The following is a 26,166-nucleotide window of genomic DNA, read 5'->3' as shown; positions in this document are numbered from 1 at the left end:
AGCTTCTTGCATAAACAATATCCCGGCAGAAGGAAACAATTTCCCCACCATCTTGGCCATAACTCAGCTAAGAGTCTGAAGCTGCTGCTGCGTCGCAATCGTCGATAATACAGATTATGGCGAAAATATGCAAAACAGCACCAAATATCGTTGCGAATGAAAACAAATGCCGAAGCGAAATCACACAGCATCCACAGGAGCTGGAGGAAAAAGGGAGCTACAAAAAAAAAAAATAAAAGGAAAACCAGAGCAACTAACGCGCAGTATTCGAGGCGCATTCAAATGAGATAAGGCAGCATTTTTGGCAGCATCATGCATGAGTTCATGTGTGTTTGCCTGTGGGTGTGTGGGTGGTGCCAGTCTTTGGATGTGTGCGTGCCCCATTAGACGGCAGCCAGCAATTGTACGCAGTTACGTTTCTATTAAGCCAAGCAACATTCACATCCCACTTTTCGTATCACTCCCGCACGCCACGCCCCCTTATCCTGCGCCTTCGTCCTTGTCGAAAAGCCAACATTTTTCGGGCGCATAAAAGCAAATGGAAATAAGCAACAATGCCACCAAACTGCCAAAAATCCAGCTTTAAGGGATATTTAGCCGGAAAAGGTTCTCTTGGGTATTGCTGCTTCTTCGTTTATTAAATTGATATTTTTTGTTATTGACAAAATATGAAAAGACAGCAACAAGAAATCTAATTTTTTCCTCCTTTTTTGATAGCCCAAAACAAATGAAAGATTATCTTAAGTTTATTGAACTTTGGAATAAAATTGGTTTAGCACATGTCGCAATCACCAAATCTAAAAAAATTTGCTCAAATTTGCAAAATTATGTCCACGTACAGTATGCTTTTAAATACTTAAAAGCTGACTTAAAATTTCTGGGAACAAAAGCATTTAAACACTTTTCCATTGCCGAATTGTATTTCAGATATTTTCTTTTCTGGTTAAAGTCTTCCGTTAACCAATATCCCCTGCGATTTAAGGATATGCATAATGCATACAGCTTCTCCCAGACGAGAGTGAAATAACAGCTCACACACACACACACACTTCCACGAGGACGCGTAAATGGAAATTGTGAGCCTTGGCTGGCATTTTTCGGTTGGCAATATCATGCAGCGTCTTTAAAACGCCATCCATTCCTGTCACAGTCACATTTACATTCACAGTAAGAGTCACAGTTACAGTCACAGTCGCAGTTAGAGTTACAACACCCGCGCTCGAAGCCGAGAAAATGACATAAATCGCGGCGTGAACATTTTGTTTGGCTGCCTGACGTTAAGATTTCCGTTTAAATAATTCAAAAATTTGTCGAAATGACAAATTACGCGACTCTGCATGTGTTTCATTAATTTGACACTGCCTCAGCCTCACCGCACACACAAACATTCATACGGATATACAAACATACAGATTTCCACATACACACACGTGCCGAAAGCGGAAAAGCGGAAGAGCGGAAAAGCGCTGCGTGGCATTTCATTTTCATAAATTTTGGGACCGCCACAGCGACAAATGACAACGGCAGACTCAATCAATTTGCGCCCTTCGAGGGCAGGGGGGCGTGGCAAGTTGGGAGGCGTTAGTACGGTTAGAAGGTTTGCTTGTGTATATGTGTGTGTGTGTGTCTGCGGCTTACCCATATTGCTTTACGTGCCAAAATTTATGCTTATTAAAAAAAATCAGCAGTGCGCATCGAAAAGTCAACTTGGTTGACATCGCCGGCAAAGGACTCGCTCGGAGCTCCCACATCGTTGTCCTGTGGCCACAAAATGGCCGCCTGGATGTCCATTTGCCAACCGGTTTTGTGTGCTAACTCTGTGTGTATAGCATGCATGAGGTCGGGCCCCGAACGGAAATGTATTTAATGGCTGGCTATATATATTTTAAAAGCCATTACTGCATATGACAGCGGGAGATACATTGGGATTGCGGATAGCGCGACATTTAAATCTCTTTTTCGGAGCAGATTTAATCATTAATTGACCTGCAACGCAAAAAAAACGGATGCATTAACACTTCCTTAAGATGGACCAGGTTTTATAAACTTTCTACTCCAAAGTAAAAACAATATAGTTTTACAAATGCATGCATAATTTAGAAACGACTGTAAAAGATAGAAATTAACGTAATTTACACATATATATCCACTTTTATACAAATTCTTTAATTTTATATTCCTTTATAATTTATTTTCGCTGTTTTAAATTAAATAGTCCAAATGGTAATTGGGTTAATTATAATAATAAATAGTGCCGATATGCCAAACTGTCATTCAAGGGATTAAAAAAATTATCAATTGCAGACGATTTAATTAACGCCGAGCTCGCGATGAGATTATAATTTAATATTTCAATAAGACCGGATTACACTTGCCAAACATCAAGTTCAATTTCAGGCTAAAATGAAGTTTGCCCAGTCAAAATTTGCTCAGTCATGGGTAAACAGATTTGCCCATCAACTGCATTACGCATACGCCATGAGATCCAGCCACTAGTCACTGCACTCTATGCAAACCAGCCCTGTGCCTGCCGCTCAGCCTTCGTATGTTACTACTAATACAGTGCTTTGGCGGCAGCAGTACATGTGTGCGTGTGTATGAGTGTGTTTGGCGTGTTTATGCGTGTGTGTGTGTGTACTTGTATCCTGACGATTTAGCTGATTTATGTTGATTTGTGTGCGAGAAAGTTGGCAGTGGGAGGCAAAACGATTCCCGGTTGTACACAAAGCGCACATATACAGCGAAACAGTTGCGTGTGCTTAAGGCCTGCACCAACAACAATCCCACACATATCCAGATACACATATATATGTGTGTATACGTATATATGAATATAGGCTATATCTACAGGAGCAGGGCAACCAACTGAGACCTACAACAACTGTGCCAGCAGTGCGATGCCGAAAAGCTCTCCACTCGAAACGCGAAATGCGAAACCCCAAAGCCGAGCTCAACATTTCCAACCGAGAGAATCCTCGTGTCCTGTCGGCTCCACTCGGCCAACCGGTCGCACCCTGAATTTTCGCGGCTTCGTGATGTAAGTGCCACTGTGCCAGTCGGTCTCGGTCTCCGCAAAAAAATCAAACACGCCCGAGCTGAGTCCGTGAGCGAGTTGAGTCGAGTCGAGTCGTTAACGTCGAGCGGATAAAATTTTGTTAAAAAGCCCAGATACATAGATACATTTTGCACATCTTTTTGGTAACCGACAAAGCAATCAAAGCCACATTAAATCTCCTAAATATTCGACAATCAAGTGACCTCGATAGCCCAAAACCAAATCAATCGCGTCTTTGGCACATATCGCGAAAAAAGGCGTAACTACTGCAGTATTTGTGTAGGGAGAGCGCGAGTGTGTGCGTGTGTGAGTGTGCTTGAAAAATCAAAGCACGGAAAAGCGAGAGAAAACTACTGGATATGTTTAAAAAAACAACGCTGCAGATAAATTATGAAAATTATAATTTAGTAAAGAAATTCAAAGGCTAACTCTGGAATTAAATCCGTCTGCTGTGATCTAAAGGCTAAGAACTTGAACCACCAACACGCACGTACGCACACATACGCGTGCACATACAATTTGGCCGAGTTTGGCTCACACATACAGGCATACACGCAAAGTCAAAGAAAAAAGCAGTAAATAAATACAAAAGGCAACGGCAAAAAGGAGTCTGTTCCTTCTGCTGCTGCAACGTGTGGTATATATGTGTGTGTTAGTAAGTGAGTGTATTGGTGGGTGTAAGCATGTGAGGGTGAGCGAATTTCGCTGTCGTCTTTCTGTGTGTGTGTGTGTGTGTGTGTATTCGCTTGTTTGCTTGTGGTAGGCACTGTGCTTCTGCCACTCCCACTTTGCTCCTCCACTGCGCGCCCTTTGCTTTGTTTAATTTTCAAGCAAATTGTTGGGGCGGCCTCGTTGATTAGCCCCGAGGAGGAGGCGGCCTAGCCCGCATATGCTTTTAATTGCCAAAAACGTGCCCAGCCACACATCAACAGGGCGTCAGAGTGAGACAGTGCCCGATGAGCGAGAAAGAGAGGGAGCACAGGGGGCACAGGATGCTGCTGCTGCTGCTCCTTCTCCGCCACTGATGATGACAGCGGCCACGAGGTTAATGGCTTAAAGTCTTAGCCGATTCCAGTCCTGAACATGAATATTTCAATGGCAGTTGACTATGAAATCTGCCACTCGTCTCCGTTAAAAGCACAGAAAGAAATTCATAACGTTTTGCAATACGAATTTTTACAATTTAATGAATTTTAATCAAATGTTTTTAAAACTAATTATAAATCTGAAATATTAAGCAGTATATTTATGGGAAAAGCAATTATACTTTTAAATTTTAGCTCTAATTCATTATTATTTCGCAACGTGAACATTCTGCTCAATTTGGTTCAGCTTTGTGAATAGTAGAACACAGCACTCAAGGATCCATAATTTTCATTTCTGATGAAAGTCGAAATTTTACATTTATTGAGCAGTTTGGGCTAACGAAGTGAAGTCCTCTAGTTTTATTGGCGGATACTTAATCACATTTTAGAAAAAGTATTTGAGCAAGAGCAAGGGACGTATTGCCCATGAAAACGTGGCCTGTAAAATCGGATTAAGTAATTAGAAAGTTGCCAAACCATTTAATATGCAAGTTCAAGTTAGGGACTGCATATTTAAAAGCCCTGTTGTGGGCCATCAAATATGTAGTAGCGAAAAAAAGTGGAATGTAACTGGGGCCAAAACTCATTAATAACTGTCGTCGTTTCGTATACAATATGAAAGCATTTATGCACGCCAAACAAAAGCCGTTTTAAAAACATCGAGGGGCACGGCATAAATTTCCCAAGCTGCAAGTGAAATGTAAAATGTCGAATGTGAGCACCGCACACACGCAACTCTTGCCATTTTAATTAATGTCAAACTCTTATCATTGAATATAAAATATGCACACACACAGGGGAGGGAAGGAAGACGCGAAAGCCGTACGTTCATATATGCATATGGAATTTACATACCAGCCCGCTTTTCTTTGTCAAGTTGAACAGGCTGAAGGAAACAATGCTCGTTTTTCCCCTTCCCTTCGTCGCCTTGACAAATCCTTTCTTTTTTTTTACTTGGTTTGCCGCAAAAAGCAATCAAAGCCAAGGCACAAGAAAATTCCCAGGAAAACGCATGCTTACCAATTAACGAGATATGTGCGAATGTGCAAGAAAGCGCGAGAAATTTAGCAAGAGGACAAAAACCCCGAAGAGAGAGAGCCCACAAAAAGTGGCATACAAATCAAATGTGCTTAGGGAAAAACGCATGCGAAAAAGTTTATAAAAACAAAAAACCAATACAAAGGCATGCCGACACACACACAGACACACAGCTAGATGATAGACTAGGTTGGGGACAAAAAGCAAGAGCAGGAGAAGGAAAAAGGACGACTTTGGAGCCAAGTAGCAAGCGTTTATGCTAAACAGAGTGTAACTGCCGGGGTTGCCAAAGCTGAGAGTGCACGGTGACATTTCTGCAAAAAGCCCGAAAGGATAACAACAAGGCAACACCAGAGCACACAAAAGGTGCCAGCCGTCACACACACACTCACACTTGCACTCGAGGTGCTCAGAGAGCGAGAGAGCTCCTTTGCTCTTTGCAGAAAATGTAGCACACTTTCTCGGGCTCTGGCTCGGGCTATTTTTGGCCGAATCCCTTGCTCTCTCTTCCAATCTCTTGCTCTCTCTCGTCCTGCAAGGCCTGCTCGGCTCCTAGCTGGCCAACTGACTGCTAGCCAACTGGCTGTCCTGCCAAACGGTTTTCAAACGCTCAGCGGAGAAAATGTAACGGACGAACGCGGCTGGCAAAACTCACAGACGGTACAAGAGAACCAGAAAAAAGGACTCCACAAGAAACGGCAACTCGACAAAATCTATACAAAAGTGTCTGCCTCGACTGTGTGTACGTGCCTGTGTGTGTGCTTCTGAGTGAATGCTTGTGTATGTGTGTATAAATTAGTTTGGTTGTGTGAGTGTGAGGATGTTCTTTAGCAATAGCGTGAAATTTTCAAGTAAAACGCGACGCGCCCTGATTCCTGGTTTTTGCACTTGACTAAAAAGAAAAAATAAATTATTACGAAAACGTCGAAAATATTCTAATAAATTTAATTGCTAAACTAAAAAGTGAAAAAGCGACAACCAAATAAATTAAGAATCTTTAAACAATAACTCGGAATAAAAAATACGAAATTAAAATCAATTATTAAAGCACTAAAGGATACAACTAACTAACACAATTAAATTTAAAATATAATTCGATCTGTAATTCCAAAAGTAGACCATATTTGTGAAATAAATTTTAAACTATAAAAGGTTATTTTAATTTTTTTTATTACTTCAAATTCTTCCAGTGTTAGAGTCACTAAAATAAGACTTTCAGATCTAGCAAATATGTCCCATAGTTCCCCGAGAAGCGTATCCACTGCTGTAGCCACTTAACAAACAATGCCCAAAGTTAAGGCGCACGGAATCTCTAATAATCGAAACCAATAAAATGAGCCCCGTCGCCTGCAGCACCAACACTAACATCGGTCACATCGAGCAGGTTGCAGGCACTCAAAGGACACATATAGCTGGGATAAGATCAATCCGAATCGGAACAACCGCAATCACAACGATATTGAACCAGCGATGAGATGGAGCGTCCGTTGGGATGACGAACTCAGAAACTCAGTAAGGGAGCTGCAACTGATACTGAAACTGAAACAGAAACCACAGCGGCACTCGGAATTTAGAGGCGACGAAAATAGAAAATCTGTGAAATTCAACCCAAAATAAACGGCAGAGGCAGCCATGAACAGTGCGGATATATTGTAATTATTAATGAGCGCATAGAGCGGGCAGAGTGAGCGGGGTGACGAAGCAGCAGCGACGAACAGAGCGATACGTAGCGGGATATCACGATGTACACTCTGCTGGAGCTCGACTAACACACTGACACACACCCACCCCAGCCCAGGACCCCCAGTCCCGACAGATTCCCCACAGGACGTAAGGACGACGGCAGGCAGGAAAGGCAACGAAAGGCTCAATTTCAAGGAATTTGCAAAGCGCTCGCAGACAAGCTCACCAGTTCACCAGCTCACCCACACACACACACACATGAGCGGGCATCTCGTCAGGATAGAAGTAATTAAAAGTAAATAAAGGAGGCAAGAGAAAACCAAAAAAAAGTCCCTAAAGCGTGAAGCGCTGGAAAGGCAGGAAGTAACCTGATTACGGGCAGAGGAGCAGCACAAGCAGCAGCAGCAGCAATTAATGCCGCAGGAGGAAGGAATCCGATTCAGAACCAGAAGCAGAAGCAGAGGAAGCGCATCAGGATCTGCTGCCACTGGACTGAGCTCGACTCGATCTACCATCACGCGGACGCGAAGCGAGGATTGGAGAAAGGAACAGAAGAGAAGAAAGGAAGCACTCTCTAAGCTCTAAACACCCACTCAACCATACACATGCACTGAAGTACTGACTGAATGCCTCGCTGCCTAAACAACCAACTAACTCACTGACTGAGAGACTTCAACAAGCGGAGAAGTACGGAGAAAGCCCTGACTAGAAGCCCAAGTAGCCGAGCGGATAAAAAAAGGGGGAACCAGCTAGCAACTAAACTAAAGGAGCAACCTTGACTAATAACTGCAACCACAAGAACAGCAACAAAACAACTACAACTTACTTTATACGCAACTAAAAAAAAGGGAAAACAAACAAAAAAGAATAACCCAAAAACCAAAAACTTCGATTTTTAATGCAAGACTACGAAAAGCCACGACAGCCGTTTTAAATAAGCAACTTTCGCACCCTCCCGAAATTTCAACTTCCAACACCTGAAACAAGAAACCAAATCAACACACAAACACCCAAACACACAGCCCCACCATGAGTGATTCAAAAATGGACAAGCTGGCCCGGATGGCGCCCCTGCCCCGCACACCGCTGCTGACCATCTGGCTGGCCATCAATATGGCCTTGATCGCACAGGAAACGGGCCACAAACGGATCCATACAGTGCAAGCGGCGTAAGTATCAGTATTATTCAGACTGTAATTATGCGAAATCATCGGGAGTGTATTCAGTGCCGCATTCAATGGCATTTACTCAATTAGTGACATTTACAACTATCAATTAGGCTAATAACATCATAGAGGGCCGTGCTCGCCTCTAATTCGCATTAAATTATGGCCAAATAATGGTTAGCACGGCCGCATGGCACCTCCCCATTTTTGGAACAAAGAAAAACTACAGTTGGGCGACAGTTATAATAACAATAAATTTGCTTTCGGGCCTGACACTTTGCTGCAGTGACCAGCCCCCTTAGGTGCGACAGGTGCGTGCTATGCGATTGTTTTTTGTTTTGTGGCGCCCAACGTGGGGCCCATAATTCATGGTAATTTATGATTATTCAAATCATTTTGCTGCAAAATGCGTTCGAATTTTCTTCTGGGCCCCAGCGCTAATTAGGCCGAATGACAGCCAGCTTGACCTGGCAGTGAATAAATGTTGAGCTACTCGACATTTTGACTAAGTGCAGGCAATTTATTAGGGCACTCCGACTCCGTATCTACATCGTCATTGTCACATTTGCATGTGGCAGTCATTAAAATGGCAGGCAGCGACTGAAAAATGACAACTGCCACTCGATGGTCTTGTAATTACTCACCCGTCAACGTCCGCGTTGCGATGTTTATGTTTGTTTTTGGAAACCCTTGTGCAAGGATTTGACCGTTGGGCCACCATATCTCCTCAACCCAACTGACAGCTGTCAGCGCGGCAGCCGCTGAACCAATACACCCGCCGTTACCCTGGGGACAGATCCACGGGGGCAAAAAGCCCACCGCAACCGCATACAACACATTCGGACAACGCAAAGAAATTGCCACAATTGTGGCATTAGTTGTCAGCTACTGTGGCGTTCTGTCAACTTAATCACACAAATTATGCAGAGCAGAGCTCTGGTTGCCACTGCCTGCCTTCCTTCCTTCCTTTTTTCAGCTTTTTTGTTCCTTTTTGGGTTAGCGCTCATTAGTAAATATTTAGGCGGCTATACAGAGCCACAAACATTTGCATAACATGGCAACCTGGCAAATTAGGCAAATCAAATGGGGTCTACGAGACTCCCAAATCCGGATCCCAATCCGAATACGAGTCCAAATGCGACAACGACAGCGGCAACGAGTCGAGTACAAATGCACGTTTACAGGATTACAAGATCGCGTGCTGGGAACGTAGACGAGGACACGGAGATACACGCGACGTGGCATGATGTGGCTTATATAGCGTAGTATAGCGTAACAAGAAGTCCAAAATCGAAAATGTCGTGGCGTTAAGAGAGACGGCAAAAGTCAAGCGACTCCAAGGCGGCACACACAGGCACAGCTGAGTTGTTCGCTTATTTGGGCCAAAATGGCAAAGGCACGAGCAATGGCAAAGGCACATTCAGCGGAGCAAAGTTTACGCTACTTTTTCATGCAACATTGCACAGGCGCCGCCACAAAGTATGCAACACAAAATGACAGCCTTGCCGAGTCAAAGTTCCAGGGCGTCCAAGCTTCCTAGCCCCCTAGCCTCCAAGCCTCTTCACCCCAATCCCATTTCTAGTCCCAATCCCAGTCAGTCCCTGGCCCAGCAAAAGGTTAAAGGCCAGAGCGACACAGTTTGCTCACTTTACACGCTGCCACTTCCTGTGCGGCATGGGCTGCTGGGCTTTAGGGCTGCTAAGGCTGCTGAGGCTGCCGCCCCCCGTTGGGTGTCCCGTTGTGCTACACTTGCCACACAAGTGCCCACTTCACTGGGAATTTATTGATAGCAGATAATGCTAAAGTGGCAGCGACAAAAGCAAAGACCACCCGGGTTCGCGTCCAACAAGGAGACTGCCTGGCTGCCTGACTGCCTGGTTGCTTGAATGCCTGCCCCACTATTTGAGTTTGCCAGCTGCATCACTCGGGGGCAGGCAGCAGCGTCAACAGCTCGCCGTCGAGTGTCATTGAGCGTAAATTGTTGTTCCTTCACATTTTGAGTATGATTGAAAATATCTACAAACGGCAGGCAGACAGGCAGGCAGCGGGCCAGCCTCCTTTTTTCCCCGCATGAGTGTGTGTGTGTGTGTATGTGAGTCTGTGTTTTGCCAATCGCCATTCCACTTGTGCCTCCATCTGCTTTTCAAATATTTAATAAAGCCCCGACACAAGGCAGGTCTAATTTTTTTCACATTTGCCCCAGCAAATACAATTCGAGCGGGCAACTATTTTTATTGGCCCGCCTGGAGGCGAGAGATATCCGCGCCTTAGCCATCGCCATCGCCATCGGAGTCACCATCGCCTGCCAGCCTGCTGTTTATATTGCAAAATGTCAAGGACTCGCCAATGCAATTCAATTTTTTATGCATTTGCCTCACCTCGTCCGCTCAGCTGGCGCATAAGTTCGAATTTGGTATAAGGATGGGGTTTAATTTAATCAAAAGGCCAAACGAGTGCAAATTCTACGAAAGAATAGAACGGAATAAACAGCTATTGATCTCGAGTGTCAAAATGCAATATTATTAAAAAAATATTGGATAAAAAATATATTTGTGGAAATCAATTTGTGCTTTGCCCACTTAGTAACCTTTTACCCTGAGGAAGAACATTTTTTATGGTTCAAAGTAAACAAATTATTAACTTTTACCTTAAATCATAGGCAAAGGTTATTATCATATATATATCGAATATATCATTCCCAAATTTGAACAGTTAAAAGCAGCTTGAGCGCTAAGTGACTAGAGAAATACCTCTGATCATAACACATAAAATATATGGGCCAACGGGCCCAGGCTATAAGCCATTGTGGGGATACTTTAGCTATTCCCAGTGTGTCTGAAATTGGCTTTAACAAGTCCATAAAGTGGGGCGTGGCCCACGCTGGCCCACTGCTGGGCTAGCCCATAATAGTTAATGTTTCCATGTCCGAGCGGCTTTCCTGTGTGTCCCGGGAGCTGGCTGCTCACTGGCTGCTGGCTTATTAAGCGGATGTGTTTATTTTTAGCGACTGTCAGGCGGCTGTCAGGCATCAAGTTATCACTTTATTAAAAAACGCTTACTCACACTTGCCCCCGAGAAGGCAGAAGGAGGCTGAAATCTGGAATCTGGAGGCTGCAGGCTGAAGGCTAAAGTATGGGCGACCCATAGACATTTGCTCGGGTTCTTTACTGCGCAGCAGAAAGGCCTAAACCAACTTTTGCTTATCTCGGCGTAGGCGTTTGCCTCAGTCCCTGCAGCTGTCAGGACGAAATCCTTGGTGGAAAAACGGGGAAACAGGGAAATGGGAAAAAACGGAGACAGCGGAGATGAAGACAAAGACTGCGAAAACGCTAAAAGAAAGATAATATTTGCTAGTAGTTTTCGCATTTCCGCTTTGTTTTAACGTTTCACTTGAATTTATGCAATGGCGCGTGTCCAACGCAGCGTATACGTAATGGCTGGCACTCAAAGTGCCACTAAAAACGACAGCGACAGCGAGAACGACAACAAACAATAACGACAATATTTCCCACAGCTTTGCTTTTGCACAGACACACACACACACACTGGCACACTGACCAGCCACACCCACCCACGTATATACGTGTGTACATACATATATACACACCTATATATATGTGTGTGGCAAACGTGCAGTGCCTCATGATAAGGCAACAAACTGTGGCCAGCGATAAGATGGCGTGGCACTTGAGGCGACACGTTTTGGGCTCGGTTGTCGTGCGCATGACTTTGCATTTTGGTTTTGTTACAGTTGGGGTTCTAGTTGTGAGTTTTGGTCCTGTTTCTGCTGGTGCTGCTTGTGGTCCTGCTCCTTTTGCTCCTTCAGCTCCTGGCCCAGCCGCTTTCCCCAGTTGTTGCTCCTTTATTGCTGTTTTCGTTGGCCAAGTCACTCTGCCGTCCTGAGAGCTGGCTGGAAAAACTCAAATTGTTACCCACTTACGTGCAAGCGGCTAATTGCAAGCTACAACAATGTGCACTTACACAGTGAAAATGCACCGACAATTGGGTAATTTTCCTAACATGAATATTTTAAGACTGGTATTGACTTTGCTTGCCCCCGACAGTTTTAGGAAATTGAAAAAGAAACTGAGCTTAAGGGAGTATCACAAAAGCAAATAGAATATTAATAGCCTAAATGTGGCTAAATATATTCAATAAATTGGTTTAATATTATAAAAGATGTAATACATAATTATTATTAAACAATCTTTTGGTTACTAGCTTCCGACTATACTAGTTTATCTTTCTGTGTAGTAAAATGTGTGGCGGCACATCTGGCAACTGCCAACTCAACACGAGGTTCTTCTCGTATTTTTGTGCTCTTTAGTTACCCTCGATCAATAGGCAAATATTTGACGCCTCAAGTACGACCTATTGACATTTTCTAGTGCACTTAACGACAAGCATGCCACACACACACACACACACACAGCAAACTTGGGCTGCATAAATTATTTGACAATACGTCGGGCATAATATTAGTTTCACTTAGCCGTGGCAGGAGCACATTTGCATATTACGTATACGCCACGTTCCGCCTTGGGAGCGGCATAAGCGGAGCAATCGGAAAGTTTTTGGCGCGTCCTTCAAGTAATTTTTATTGCAGGCTGTCAAAAACTTATTGACAGCACCTGCCAGCAAAAGTAGCAGCAGTGCATAAATTAAACTTTAATGGCTAGCGCGGCGAGAGGCGGAAAGTGTTGGAAGTTGCCAGTAACCGTAACCCGTAACCCGTAACCCGTAACAATGAACATTGCGCATACGCAGCATTGTACTCGTAAGCCCACTCGTACTCACACTCACAAGCCCAATCAAAAACTCAAATCAAATAGCAATCAAAACTTTTTCATTATCAACATCAGACAAGAGGCCCGAAATATAAAACCGCATAGACTGGGTGCGGGTATTTTCATACATACTTATAAATAGGCTGCCATTTTTGCCGTCGGCTTTCGCTTTGATGCCCACGCTGCGTATACACAATGGGCCCGCCATCGACTTGGCTTAAAGCTCAAGCGTAGCCAGAGAGGAAAACGGGGAAAGGACGAGAGAAATTCGGGGGAGAGCGGTGAGAGAATGTGGGCCACGGCACGCCCAGGCTTGATTACGAAAAATTATGGCCAACTTTTGTGAGCTGCAAAATTAAAATCGCATCAAATCAGCAAATCAGCCACAACAATTGACATGCGAATGTGCAAATTGGGCAAAATTCTCCCACATAAATAGATGTTCATATATAGATATATATATATTTCCCGATACAAATGAAAGGCAAACAGGATATATGAAAGCCAAAAGAGACACTGAGCTCCGAAAAACGCGCAGGCGCACACCGAGAGACAAAAGTTGGGTTTCTGTTTATTTGCAGGCGCAACTTTTATTAAATTGTGATTTTGCTCACCCCGGCTACTGAGGCCCGTGTGCTGTGTTCTGAGTCCTGGGCTCTGGGCTGTGAGTCCTGCGACCAGAGACCCGAGCGCTGTGTATCCAATGGCTTTCGCAGAGTTGGAATAACAACAAACGCGCTTTAATAGCACAGTTTAGCGTAGAATAGACGCAAATAAACAGGCATTGAAGTGCCTGGCGACTGCCAACTGGCAACTGGCGTATGTGTGTGCCTTCATTGCCAGGCACATGCAATAAATAATACATACATACAGACGCTCGTGTTGGGGGCGCACTTGATGCCGCATAAAGCGAAAGTGGCACACCCACACAGAGTGCCACATAAACACTTAACCTGCAACGACCGCCGAACGCAATGTCTGTGTCGACTGTCAGTCGCTTTTCCAGGAAACGCTGACGTCCCATATGGAAATGATGCACAGCAACAAATGCCACGAACAAATGGGCAATCGTCCCAAATACATATATATTATTAACCTAGAATATCTATAATTTTGTTAAATAAATTCACAAAAGAAAATCTTCTTGAAATACGGGCTCGATCTTTTGTAGAAATTACTTTTTAACTCTGTTTTACTTTATAAAGATAGATTTAGCTCCAAAATTGCATAGGTACAAGTCGAAGTATTAAAAATATATTTAAAACAATAATTATGACCGATATATTTATGGTTATACATTAAATTGCACAATTAGAAGAACATGCCTATCCCCTTTCTTCGTAGATTTAATTAACTTATAACTATTTCCAACTAAATAATACCCCCTTCCTTTTGCAGGACTGGCGGTGGCAGCATGCTGGGTGACGTAAACATATCCGCTATACTCGACTCCTTTAGTGTTAGTTACGACAAAAGAGTAAGACCCAATTACGGTGGTAAGTAGACCAATCTCCGGACACCCAATCTTAATAGTTACACTTACCCAGCGAAAGCTAAAGCAAAAGAGCAAACCCAAAACGCAACGCGACTTGAACGAAACGCAAGTGGGGGCACAGCCCGGTATCCAAAGTGTATCCAGTATTTATAGGGAGGTTGAGGCCCAGTGGGATCTGAGATGTGGGATCTGGGATCCGCTATCGCTATCCGGGATCCGAGAACTTTAACACTAGACTAATCCTTTAAACTTAACCGTACCTAGCTATATAACACCTACTATAACATACGTGTTTGCAGGACCTCCTGTCGAAGTCGGAGTCACCATGTATGTGCTATCGATCAGCTCGCTCTCAGAAGTGAAAATGGTACAAACTAATTGAACTTTGTACCTTTCTATTATCGTTAAGCGCTCTCTCGCATTCTATCTCTATCTATCTACTCCTAAATCTATCTCTCTGTCTTTGGTCTTTGTTGTTGGAGTTTTCTTTCGAATTTTGATTTCCTTTCGTACCACTAAACGCATTAGTTTGTTGCTCTCTCACACTCACACACACACAAAGTCTTGATTTCCTGATTTCCGTGGTACTACCAACTACCAAATGTTTCAACTGTTTTGCTTTGTATGAACTCTCTCTCCAAACACTCTTTTATATATATTTATATAGATAGAACGATCTATTATTTCTAACCGTTGACCAAAGTACACCAGTTGAAAGCGTTATTTGCGAATCTTATCCACACCCGTACCTATTGTGTTTCCTTCTATTTATATGGTATTATTTCCACATCAGTTACCCTTTTGGTACTAAATCTCTCAAAAACTCTAACTCTTTCGAATGTTTAGTTCGTTTTATAGCCGCTGTGTTTTAGTGTTTTTCCCAACAATTTCGCATTCATTTCCTCAAATGAATACTTTAGCCAAGGTCTTTGTTAGGAGCTGACGAGCCATACGAACCCGGAAGTCAGAATAATAGGGCCAAATGTTATAGTACTTGCCACGATATTTCTCTCACATCGTCAACACATTGTAAACTAAATGTCAACTCTCAAATCCATCAAAACCAACGATTGGCAAAAAGCTTTTTATGTTCCTTAAGCTCTACAAAATGACTTCCTCCTGTGCTCACCGTTACTTTTAACTCTGTGTGTGTTTGTGTATGTCTAATTGGCCAAGCACATCAAAATTACCCAAAAAGAAAAAAGAAAAAACAAAAATAAAAATGAAAAACCTCACACATACAAACAACAGCCACAGTAACAAACAATCCATCAACATTGTACCCCTTCCGGATCTCGAAACCCTCACATTCCAAGCAAAACTCTTGCCTCTCACTTCATGCGTATTGTTTCGTCTTCTTCTTTTTTGTAGGCCCACATAACTCATAACAAGCTTCAAGATAAATTTCATTACCCAACTGCTGCCAAAAATCGCAATACCCAAAATACAAAATACAAAAATCTCTATCTAAATAAGCAATGCAAACGAAAATGGTGTGTGAATCCGCTATTCAAAACCAAATAATCCACTAGTTCAAATAAATATTTATTTACTAGGCGCCTTTGTTTTTGAAATACTTTCTTTTAAATGAGCTACTGCAACTCTTATTCGTATAGCTGAAAATACATACAAAATATACAACATTAATGTGAACCTCGAGTAGTCAACTGATTTGGTTTTCATTCGGCGCGTGCAATCAACAGAAGCAAAAGCATCAAACACAAATTTAGTTAGTCACCAACAAAAATATAGACAGCCAAAACAGTACAACAGCAAAGCAATGCACATCGCTTGCCAATTTAAGTGTTAACCGTACCTTTTATATATTTAATTTTGCTAATGGAAATTAAACAGCACCCGACGAGCCCAAGGAAAGGCGCCCGAAAGTAGGCAGCGAAAATAAAATATGTCAACGTACTGCGTCCATTGTTACTACTCGTACCGCTGTGTGTGTGTTTCAGTTCTCATATTTTGGGTTTTAGCCACATCTAACATGAACAACCACAATAATAATAACTACAACAACAACTACAACTACAGTATAACCATACCAAACGCAAAATGAAAATTCCATCAATCCGTGTGTGTGTATATGTTGCAGGTCCCCCTGTGGAGGTTGGCGTCACAATGTATGTCCTCAGTATCAGTTCGGTTTCGGAAGTTCTAATGGTACATACGTAAAAATATATGCCATAAATACAAATAAAAAAAATACAACAATTATCCACAGATACAAAACAAATGTTCCTCTTTTTTTTGGTAAAAGCAAACAAAAAAATTCATAAATCTACTCGTATACTTCTTAATTTCTCTCAGTCTCTACCTCTCTAACCTGTAACTATCTCTCGCTCTCTCTCTATAAATATCTCTGTCTCCTTTACTATATGTTTCTATCTCTTTCTCTATGTCTGTCTCTGTTGCTTAAAGCTCATTTTGTGTCTTAGCATTTGTTCTCCTTTTAATTTCGCTAATTGGCAACAGACATACAAATTTATTACAATTACTTTGATTCACTTAAGATTGTGTTTGTTTTCGACCATTCAAAGCCAACTGCAAACCAATATCTATATACATATACCAATATATATATACAAAGTTCTGCCAATTAAATGTTGTGTGAAACGAATCGTTATTGCAATGCAATTGCCAACTATGAAATTCCAATGTTGCATATTCGTTTTGTGTTTATTGTTTCAATGTTAGCCAATAGGCCATGATGTTCGCAAATTGTTTGTTGTTCCGTTTCAAAAGCTTCTCGGCCAGAACAATGCAAAACCGAAATATATACAAACGTACTTACATTGAAATTACCCCAAATTATACACATTTTGAGCTAATTTTTGAGCCCAGACCAAGTGCTGCTCTCTCTTTCACCCACACTCGCGCTATCTCTATCTATTATTCAACTACGAGTTTGACGCTTTGAAATGCCATTTCCATTTGTTCATCCTGAGTTTGTTGCCTTTTGCGTTTCTTTGTCTCCATCGCATCCATCCACTTCGGAATTTTATGGATAACATGGATAACTGCGATAAAGTCAATCAATCTAATTGCTGTATAAATCTTTATTTATCGCCCCATCGAGTACATTACGGCCAAAGTTCATCCATTTCCCCAACCCACATACACAGTGACACTATGATGGGTCCCCTCCACCCCAGAGAAACGAGAGATATTTATGCCATCTTCATACATACATATATCCACCATACCTATACTCTCATATTACCCTCATTATGTTTGTTGTGATCTGGTCAAATGCAAAATATCAAAATTAATTAAATAAAATTAATCACAGCGGCCGCATTGACAAGGGCTGCGCGCATGCGTATTTGTTAACAAGATGAATATGAATGAATATCATAATCCACACAGCATATAATCCATAGCATATACTCAAGCTCGGTGTCGATGTGTTCGTCAAACGATATATGGACTTAGCCATCTCGTACAAGGGACTACTTATTTATGCCTGTTTCTGTGTTTTCGTTTTCCTTAATTTATCTCTATTCGCCAGCTAAATCAGGAAAGCCGTTACTACATATCAATCAATTTTAATTATATTCTAAAACTTCTTCTAAAAAATATATTGGATATTCCATTATTTTCTAAAAAATTTCTATAAAATTAAACTTTTTTTTCAACGTCGCACGTTTTTTCTAATTTCTTTCTACGAAACTTTTCAAAATCATTTAACAAAATACAAGCCTCTGGGATAGATTCACATAAATTACCAAATCGTAGGCCTCAGGAGACTCATTTGTTTGATTCAATCCTTGTCATCATTTCTAGTATCGTATGTTTTTCTTGACAGACTTTCTTAATACATTTATATCATTTAGTGTGACAAATAGAGAGCATCTCACAGATGAAAAATAATCACATCAATTGGCGCACAAGAGTATTCGCAGATACTCAAATACTTTCGTTGGAAAGGATACAAAAAACAGGGTGCAACAACTGCACTTAATAGGGAATTACTCACACGAACACAGACTTCGCTGCACTTTTGCTGCATACACGTATAAATAAAATACACTCTCACTGTTTTGCCTTAAGGAAATGTTCGTATGACACAATACAACCAAGATAATCGCACAGTTTGGCTTTGGCAATCAATTTATGCGAAAATAACATGCCCAACAGGAACGTAAACACGAACATACTGCCGAAAACAATCCAGCACAGAAAACACGTTAACAAGGATAACAGCAACAACAGGAATGCAACTACAACAACATGTTCATTTTCAGCCCGATCATTTCTTACATGACAATTTTTCATTTCCACATTTTGCGAGCCGGTAACAAAACAGAATCTCTACGCTGCTAATGAAAATAATTCAAAAATAAACTGAGCCAATGCCAAACCGAAACAAGAACAACAACACGCGTACACACACATAGCCACAGTAACAGATTCCCATGCAAATACACTGAGAATATCCTTAAAGCGAAACGAAAAATTTCGATTGAAAAACGTTTAGTATTTGTAATCCGGTTTAATTATTCTTAAATCATTTGTGAAACAAATAAGTTTAATAAATAAGCTTACACAAAAGAGGGAACGACATATAAGTCATACGGACAGACAGACTCACGGACAGAAGGACATAGTTAAATAAAAATAATACTAGTAAAATATATTTTCCGGAATTAAAATAAAAATGTATGGTTAAAGTTCAAAAATATTTGTGGATCCTGAGTATATCTTACAATTTTTCATCTGTAAAAACTGGGACAAATTTACATAAGAAAACGCGTCCAATCCAATTCAAACTCAGGCGAGCAGCGAGCCAGTTAAAATCAACATGACATGAAGTTACAACCAAAAAAAAACAGCAAAAAACGGAAATATACATACAGCACATACACATATCTATACACATGTAAATTGTAAATGGTATACTATAACGAGATATATAAAAAGAACACAAACAACTCGATAGACCCGCTCACGTTTTGGGTTAATTGTGTACCATCTATAAATACCGCCATGCACATAAGTATTCGTATTTAGAGTTGAGTTTGTGTGTGCCAAGAATATAAAAGTACGAAAATCCAGGTTGACCCTTTTAGAACCCTTTTTGCAATGCAAAAACCCCACCAACCCAAAAACAGAGTTATGGAAATTGCATAATCCACACGAAATTTTATATTCCTTTTCGATTACGCTTGAGTTTTTGATTCGTTTTTAAGTTCAAATTGTGTTTGAGTTTTTGTTCTGGGCGCGCCAGAAGCCGAGTGGAAACCAAATCTGCTAGAATAAAGCCGGGAGAAGATTGCAGGCAAACCACGAGAACCGTGTGCAATTTTCACAGCATAAATAAAACACATAGCCTTTTAGAAAATACGTATACGCCATGTAGACTCGTATCAGCTAGCACCACTTAGCGTGCGTTAAAGTACTGGCAAAGTACCCAAAAAGCAAGCAGTGTGCGCGCCCTATAAATATTTATAACTACTTACAAATGTTATTACCTGCTACTACTACTACTACTACTACAACAGCAACAACTATTATTATTACATTTGCATTTGCATTTACCTTTAACATTTACATTTACATGATTTCCTGTTTAATTTTTGGTTCCTTGTCGGCCACGTGACGCGCTTGAAGATAATGATATGCAAGACTGAGAGAAACAACTCGAGTAGTTGTCCTTATCCGCCCCAAGCCCCCAAAAAACACTATCCATACACACACACACACACAGCCGCCCACCACCCACAGATACAAAAGCACACAGATACAAACAGAGCAAACACAGCCAAATTGTTTGTCGTTTTACAATCCAATCCAATCCCCCTATCGACTCCGATTCTAAACAATCCAATCGTAGCCAAAAACGCTTAGCTTCGGGCACAAAAAGCAGAACAAGAACAGCTGAAACAAAAGAGCCAAGCCAAAAAGCCAACGATATACAACTGTATACTGTATAAAGCGTACAAATAACAATCTGCCAGCCTGTTGCCATAGATGCCGTAGTAGTCTAGTAATAATAACCCAACAAATCCCTGTTTAGTAGCCAGAAAAATGCCAAGCTACTTCACAATCACAGCAACGAATCCATACGAATATTTGTGAGAGGTTTCTGTACTACTTATATGCTTTACCCGATCCCAAGACCCCTTTCTATTTCTAATGTAAATAAGCTTAGTAATTTCATTTAATTCAGTTTCTTTTTAGTTTCATTAAAGATCTCAGTGATCTATTAAAAAAAATACTCTGTATAAAGATTCAATTCGATGTTATTGCATGTTGTCTGAAGTCCCGCGTCCCTATGTCCCATCTTCCTGCATAAATTGATAACTTGAAATTGTTGCACGTTATGAATTCTCCTTGTTTTCCATTTGACGCAAGTTCTATCCTCGCGTGTTTGTTAAGTGTATCTGTTGTGCCCAAAATGAATAAAACTTTCTGCCTAGTTTTCACAAATTCTCTCTATCGATTTCTCTATGAATTTATTTTAGTTGATTGGAATATATTTTTGAACACACAAGAAGTTTAGTTAGTAGTCGTTTAGTTAACTAGTTACGTAAGTTCTCACTGCCAATGTTTACTAATATGAATTACCTCTCAATCTCTTTTTGCTACCTTTTCCCCCAATTAACGAAAACCGTATCGTGTCGAATCCGAATCGAATTGAATCAAATTGTGAATTGAATAGGACTTCACATTGGATTTTTACTTTCGTCAATTTTGGACCGATCCTCGTTTAGCGTATAGAAAACGACCTGGTGTAGAAACACTATCGGTTGGATCAGAGTTCATTAAGAATATTTGGGTACCTGACACCTTTTTTGTAAATGAAAAACAATCATATTTTCACATTGCAACAACCAGTAATGAATTCATACGTGTGCATCATTCTGGATCGATAACAAGAAGTATTAGGTAAAAACCACCTCAACTACTGCAACTTCAAACTCTACTTTCTCAATGAAAGCGAACATTAACATTTTTAATTGTCTGTATATGTGTATGTGTATTTAACTATTTTACAACTAACCCTACATCCAAAAAAACAAAACAAAACCGAAAAACTAACCCCAAACCAACCAAAAAAAAAAAAATACTTCAAACATTCTAAACTATCGTTAAAATTATCGTTTTTGGCCCTTTTTGCAACTAACTCTTTTTTTTCTGTGTGTGTATAAATCGATGTTGTAATTTACTAAATCGAATTGAAAATGGAAAATTTCTACAGAACGAAAAACAGTTTTCTTCCAAGCGATTAAGACTAATCAAGTGAGTTCAATTGGCAAGTGAAAGTGAAAGAAAGTTGGCACATTTCGAGCGAAGCAGCTCTTAATGAATTGTACATTTCATGAAAGTCATCGGTTAGAGGTGCAAACTGTGCGATTGTACTCTCGATACTATCGATTTTATCGATTTTTATCTGGAAATCGTTTTGAAATTCAATTTTAAGTTTTATTTTATGTGACGGTTTCAAAAATGCGTCTGGCCACGTTTGTACTCAATTGGCTGATGAAAACATAAATCATTTCATAACATCGATAGAATGGAACTATACTATCCATCATTTCGACATCCCCAATTGTGTGGCTCATGAAAGATACAAACGCATTTCCCCCATACCAATCACAAGAATCAAGATCAAGAATCGTTAGACGACAACCATCGAAATCCAGGGATTGCATGACGGTACCTTCTTTTGTCTCACGTGTTTTTAACACCGCAAAAAGGTTTGACTGGCCGCAGTAGCTCGGCTACTGGGCTCTCATTTTTCTACTACCTTTAAACAAGAATCTGTCCAAAATCGCCACAAAACCCCAGAAGCCACCAAAAAAAAAGACCAAGCAACAGCCACAATAAGTATGAGTAGCGTTTAGTTTTCGTAGCTCTAAGCAACTCTAAGCAACTAAACCAACGACAACTAAGTAAGCCAATTAATGTTAAACCCTGCGTAAGAGCCAATCACTATCTCAACTAAACTGCCACTCAAAGTATCTCTCACTTACCAAAATAAAAAACAGCAGCAAAAATATATTTAACAAATAGCTCATATCCAATTGAACTCGCTCTGTATGTAATGACTTGAATACCCTCAGTCCCCAGAACCTCGTAAATGTTGTGTGTATATAAAATAGTATGTAATTTTTTTGAAACCCTCTGCTCGTTTGTTTGTTGATGTACACCTGGTTGCCCATGAATTCGCTACTAATCGTATAATCTCTCTTTCCCCAAAACCCCCCCAAAAAAATGTGAAATAATCCACTTAGATTGACTATTACCGCATCGTGTCCGATGAATCTACAATATTTCCCCATGGATCGCCAGCTGTGCCACATTGAAATCGAAAGCTGTAAGTACATTGATCTGAATTACTGATGAATTTTAAGCCATGTAATAAACGACAAGAAATTATGATGATTAAGCTGTGAAAATTGTCAATGAACCATATGAAACAGAAATAACCAAAATGTGAACAAGAAACCAACTCATTCAGAATGTCGGCAGGGGAGTGGCCAAAATGAAGTGATTTTTGGCCCAGAAAATTGCGCAATTGTTCAGTGTTGTCGAGAGCTTTGCAATTACCTGTTATTTTAGCCAGTAGCCTGCACCTTTTAGCCACCATCTGCACTCAGTTTTGGCCACTCCAAAAATGCCGAGCTCAACTCTCAAGCAAAGGCCGTGCGCTGTTTGTTCGGTGTGGGCAGAAAATCGAAAACAAGCTTATGTGAAAGAAACCAAACCGAAACAATTGAAATGCAAGCAAGTAAATTTTAAGTGCCACAGATACAGAACACACACACTTACACGCCCGAAACAAATTCGATTGAGAAGGAAAAAGCAATTAAGTCGCCTTTGATATGAACAATTGTGAACAGAGCAATTATGTTGCCACAAATAGCAGGAAATCGAATTGAATTTACGTCAATTTAATTGTCTTTAGACAGAGGTTAGGCGCCAAGGAGTTGAATTTAAATCCTAGCTCTCAATAGATTTGATTTTACGTTCGAATATCTATTTTCAGTTCATTGTGCATATTTTGTTCAATCAAAATTGTCCCCACGCCCCACCAACGAACCAACTCATGCAATTACTCAAATAGTTCTTGCCCCTCCCCACCTCAGATACTTTTTGGTCATTTATGTTTGTTTTTTGAAACCACCGAAGAATAAAAGTTCAAGTGTCACATGCAAACCCAGTTCATGTGCATTATTATCTGCATCTACCCGAATGTTCTACCCAACAGCTATCAACCAGCAAACAGTAACTATAATATATCACTATCCACAGTTCACAATATCATGGCGCTAAAATCATGCAGAAGATTGGTTGGTTTTCGGTCGCCTTCTCAATTTCAGCAACCGCAGAAGGTTCCAGCCCATGAATAATATCCGATGATTCTTGTGAAACCGAAAACGATACATCTTTTTTGCCTCTGTCTTTAACTCGAGTTATGCCCTTTAAGCCCCTGTAATCCTAAGTTTATTATACTACATATACTGTAAGTCAAAACCCATACACAGCACGCTTTTGCTTAAGATCTATCTATTGTATATACGTTCGATATGAATTTCTTTGTCAAAACTCGCCACAGAAATCGGTTTCGAGTTGTGCCACACCCACACTCACCCTATTTATAAGACTCTCTTTATTCCGAACCAACATCGAGTGTGTGAGTTAAGTATTCTGTGTATAAGTCCCAGAAACCATCCAACACCAAACCCAAAACAGAACAAACAAACAATAACATCAATTAATTAACAACTGAACCCCCTTTTTGCAACAACAACAACTACTACAACTACAACTCAACAACTACAACAATCCAACAACAATGTTCTTCAACAACATGCAGTCGGTTACACGATGCGAGATATCCGATATTTCTGGAGAGATGGACTGAGTAGTGTTGGCATGAGCAGTGAGGTCGAACTACCGCAGTTCCGAGTTTTGGGACACAGGCAGAGGGCGACCGAAATAAACCTAACCACAGGTACCCCCATACATTAAAAAATCATACCAAATCGTAAAAATCTATGTATATATATATACTTATATATATGCAAAAAAAAAAAAAAAAAACATGAATATAATCACTTACCATTTCCTTTGTTTTTGACGAGCATTTTTCAATGAACTTTTATCCGTTTTGCGTTTGTCGTAATGGATTTTCGTAATCGTATTTTGTTTTTGTGTTTCCGATAAACGGGTTAGCGCATATCCAAGTACCGAAACACGCACCTCTAACCAATTGAAGTTTTTTGTTCATTTCCGTCTACTTCTACTGTTCCTTCACCAATAAATATATTTAACTATATCTCTATTTATCGAGTGCTAACTGTAACTTGTGCTACTAACCAGAAACAATCGAACCAACCTCCCATCTAAACCACATATAAACATAAATATATATATTTTGTTTGAAGTGTCCTCTACTAACCTCTGTTGTGACTACTCGTTGATTTGTTGTTTATTCTCTATTCATCTATTATTTGGCTTATACGTTCTATTCGTTTGATTAACCGATCAGTAAAGCAGCAGTTAGTGACGTAGTGAGCGTTAGCTAGGCCCAGCAGTTATGATTTCTGGTTCCCCATTTCCGTTTCCGTTTCCATTTCAGTTCGTTTCGAGTCGCAAGAGAGTCCAGTTTCGTTTGCTTGGGTAGGCAAAAGCAACTAAAACGCAAATAAAAGCTAAGAAACTACTTAAGTAAAGGCCTGAAAACAATGTAAAAGCCTTAGACTTGAAAACAGAAGACACAAGAGCACCCATTTCTGACACCAAACCAATTAGATATGCTAAGCCATAAGTTTTCTAGTCTTAAGCAACCCTACTACTGCCAATAAGAACAAACAGTAGCTGTAAGTCGAACAGAGCGTGCCTACTGAAAGCTCATCAATCTTTATCATAGTTACGCTTTGCCAATGGAAATCTAACAATTATAATGCATTTTTAGCGCAATTGTAATATACGAACAATCTTTAATGATCTTAGAGTTTCTTCTCGATGGAATAAATCAAAAAATATATTTTTGAACAACACTTAAAGCGACAAGTTCTGAATGAGACTATTAATGCAACCGAACCAAATCGAAAATGTTCAACCAAAAAGGAAGACCAAAAACCAAATAATAACAAACAAAACCAAAATGAATTGAAAACACACTGCGAATGAATTGTATTGAATTGTTTATGAAATTTTCTATGATAGAATAGAACTTATTAATAGTCTCACGAAATGTATTTTTTGTTTTATGCATATTTTTCGTCTACAACAACGACAACCTCACCACCGAACTGTGCCAACAACAACAACAACTACAACAACTGTATTATAAACTCGCCTAAACAAATACCAAAAACTAAACACCAAACTGTACAAAATGCAACTTGCAAACATAACTACAACCTACAACCTACAACAACAACAACAACCACAACTACAACAACAACCAACTATATACACCATATATAGTCGGCTACACGATGCGTGACATCCGCTATAAATGGAACGAAGGCCCCAACTCGGTCGGTGTCTCGAGTGAGGTTTCGCTGCCCCAATTTAAGGTCTTGGGTCATCGGCAAAGAGCTATGGAAATCAGTCTTACCACAGGTACCTGTAGACGGTTACCGATTTTCTTTCAAACTTTACTTTTACCTATATATATTTACGATAATACCGATGATGACTTATCTATATATAACTACTATATATGAATATATCGTTTTGATTTTGCGTTTTCGATTCAATTCTAATCTTCAGGCTTTTCGTTTCAATAATTTCTTTTCTCCTTTCGTTTTCTCAATTCGAAATAATTTCCAAGCAGCATTTTGTACAAAGTTCTCCAAATTCAAAAACTAGAAAAAAAACACAGGCTTGC

General features: G+C 40.4%; 1 protein-coding gene across 3 annotated transcripts in view; it reads left to right on the top strand.

Moving 5' to 3' along the window:
- Positions 1-3,111: 3,111 nt before the first annotated feature.
- Positions 3,112-26,166, top strand: part of LOC117140914 (gamma-aminobutyric acid receptor subunit beta) — a 34,733-nt gene continuing 11,678 nt past the window's right edge. The window contains exons 1-7 of one of the 3 annotated variants that reach the window (XM_033304098.1): positions 3,112-3,198; positions 6,369-8,030; positions 14,213-14,310; positions 14,609-14,676; positions 20,980-21,206; positions 22,556-22,638; positions 25,761-25,898. In XM_033304098.1, coding sequence (XP_033159989.1) covers positions 7,891-8,030; positions 14,213-14,310; positions 14,609-14,676; positions 20,980-21,206; positions 22,556-22,638; positions 25,761-25,898 — 754 coding nt within the window. In that variant the 5' untranslated portion in view covers positions 3,112-3,198; positions 6,369-7,890. Of the gene's footprint in view, positions 3,199-6,368; positions 8,031-14,212; positions 14,311-14,608; positions 14,677-16,344; positions 16,479-20,979; positions 21,207-22,555; positions 22,639-24,141; positions 24,280-25,760; positions 25,899-26,166 lie in introns of those variants that run through there. The other 2 variants (XM_033304097.1, XM_033304099.1) reach the window with 2 other exon arrangements.

The sequence above is a fragment of the Drosophila mauritiana genome, chromosome 3L (genome assembly GCF_004382145.1).
Source record: "Drosophila mauritiana strain mau12 chromosome 3L, ASM438214v1, whole genome shotgun sequence".
NCBI classification, from domain to species: Eukaryota; Metazoa; Arthropoda; class Insecta; order Diptera; family Drosophilidae; genus Drosophila; species Drosophila mauritiana.
This window is presented reverse-complemented; position numbering and strand designations above follow the sequence as displayed.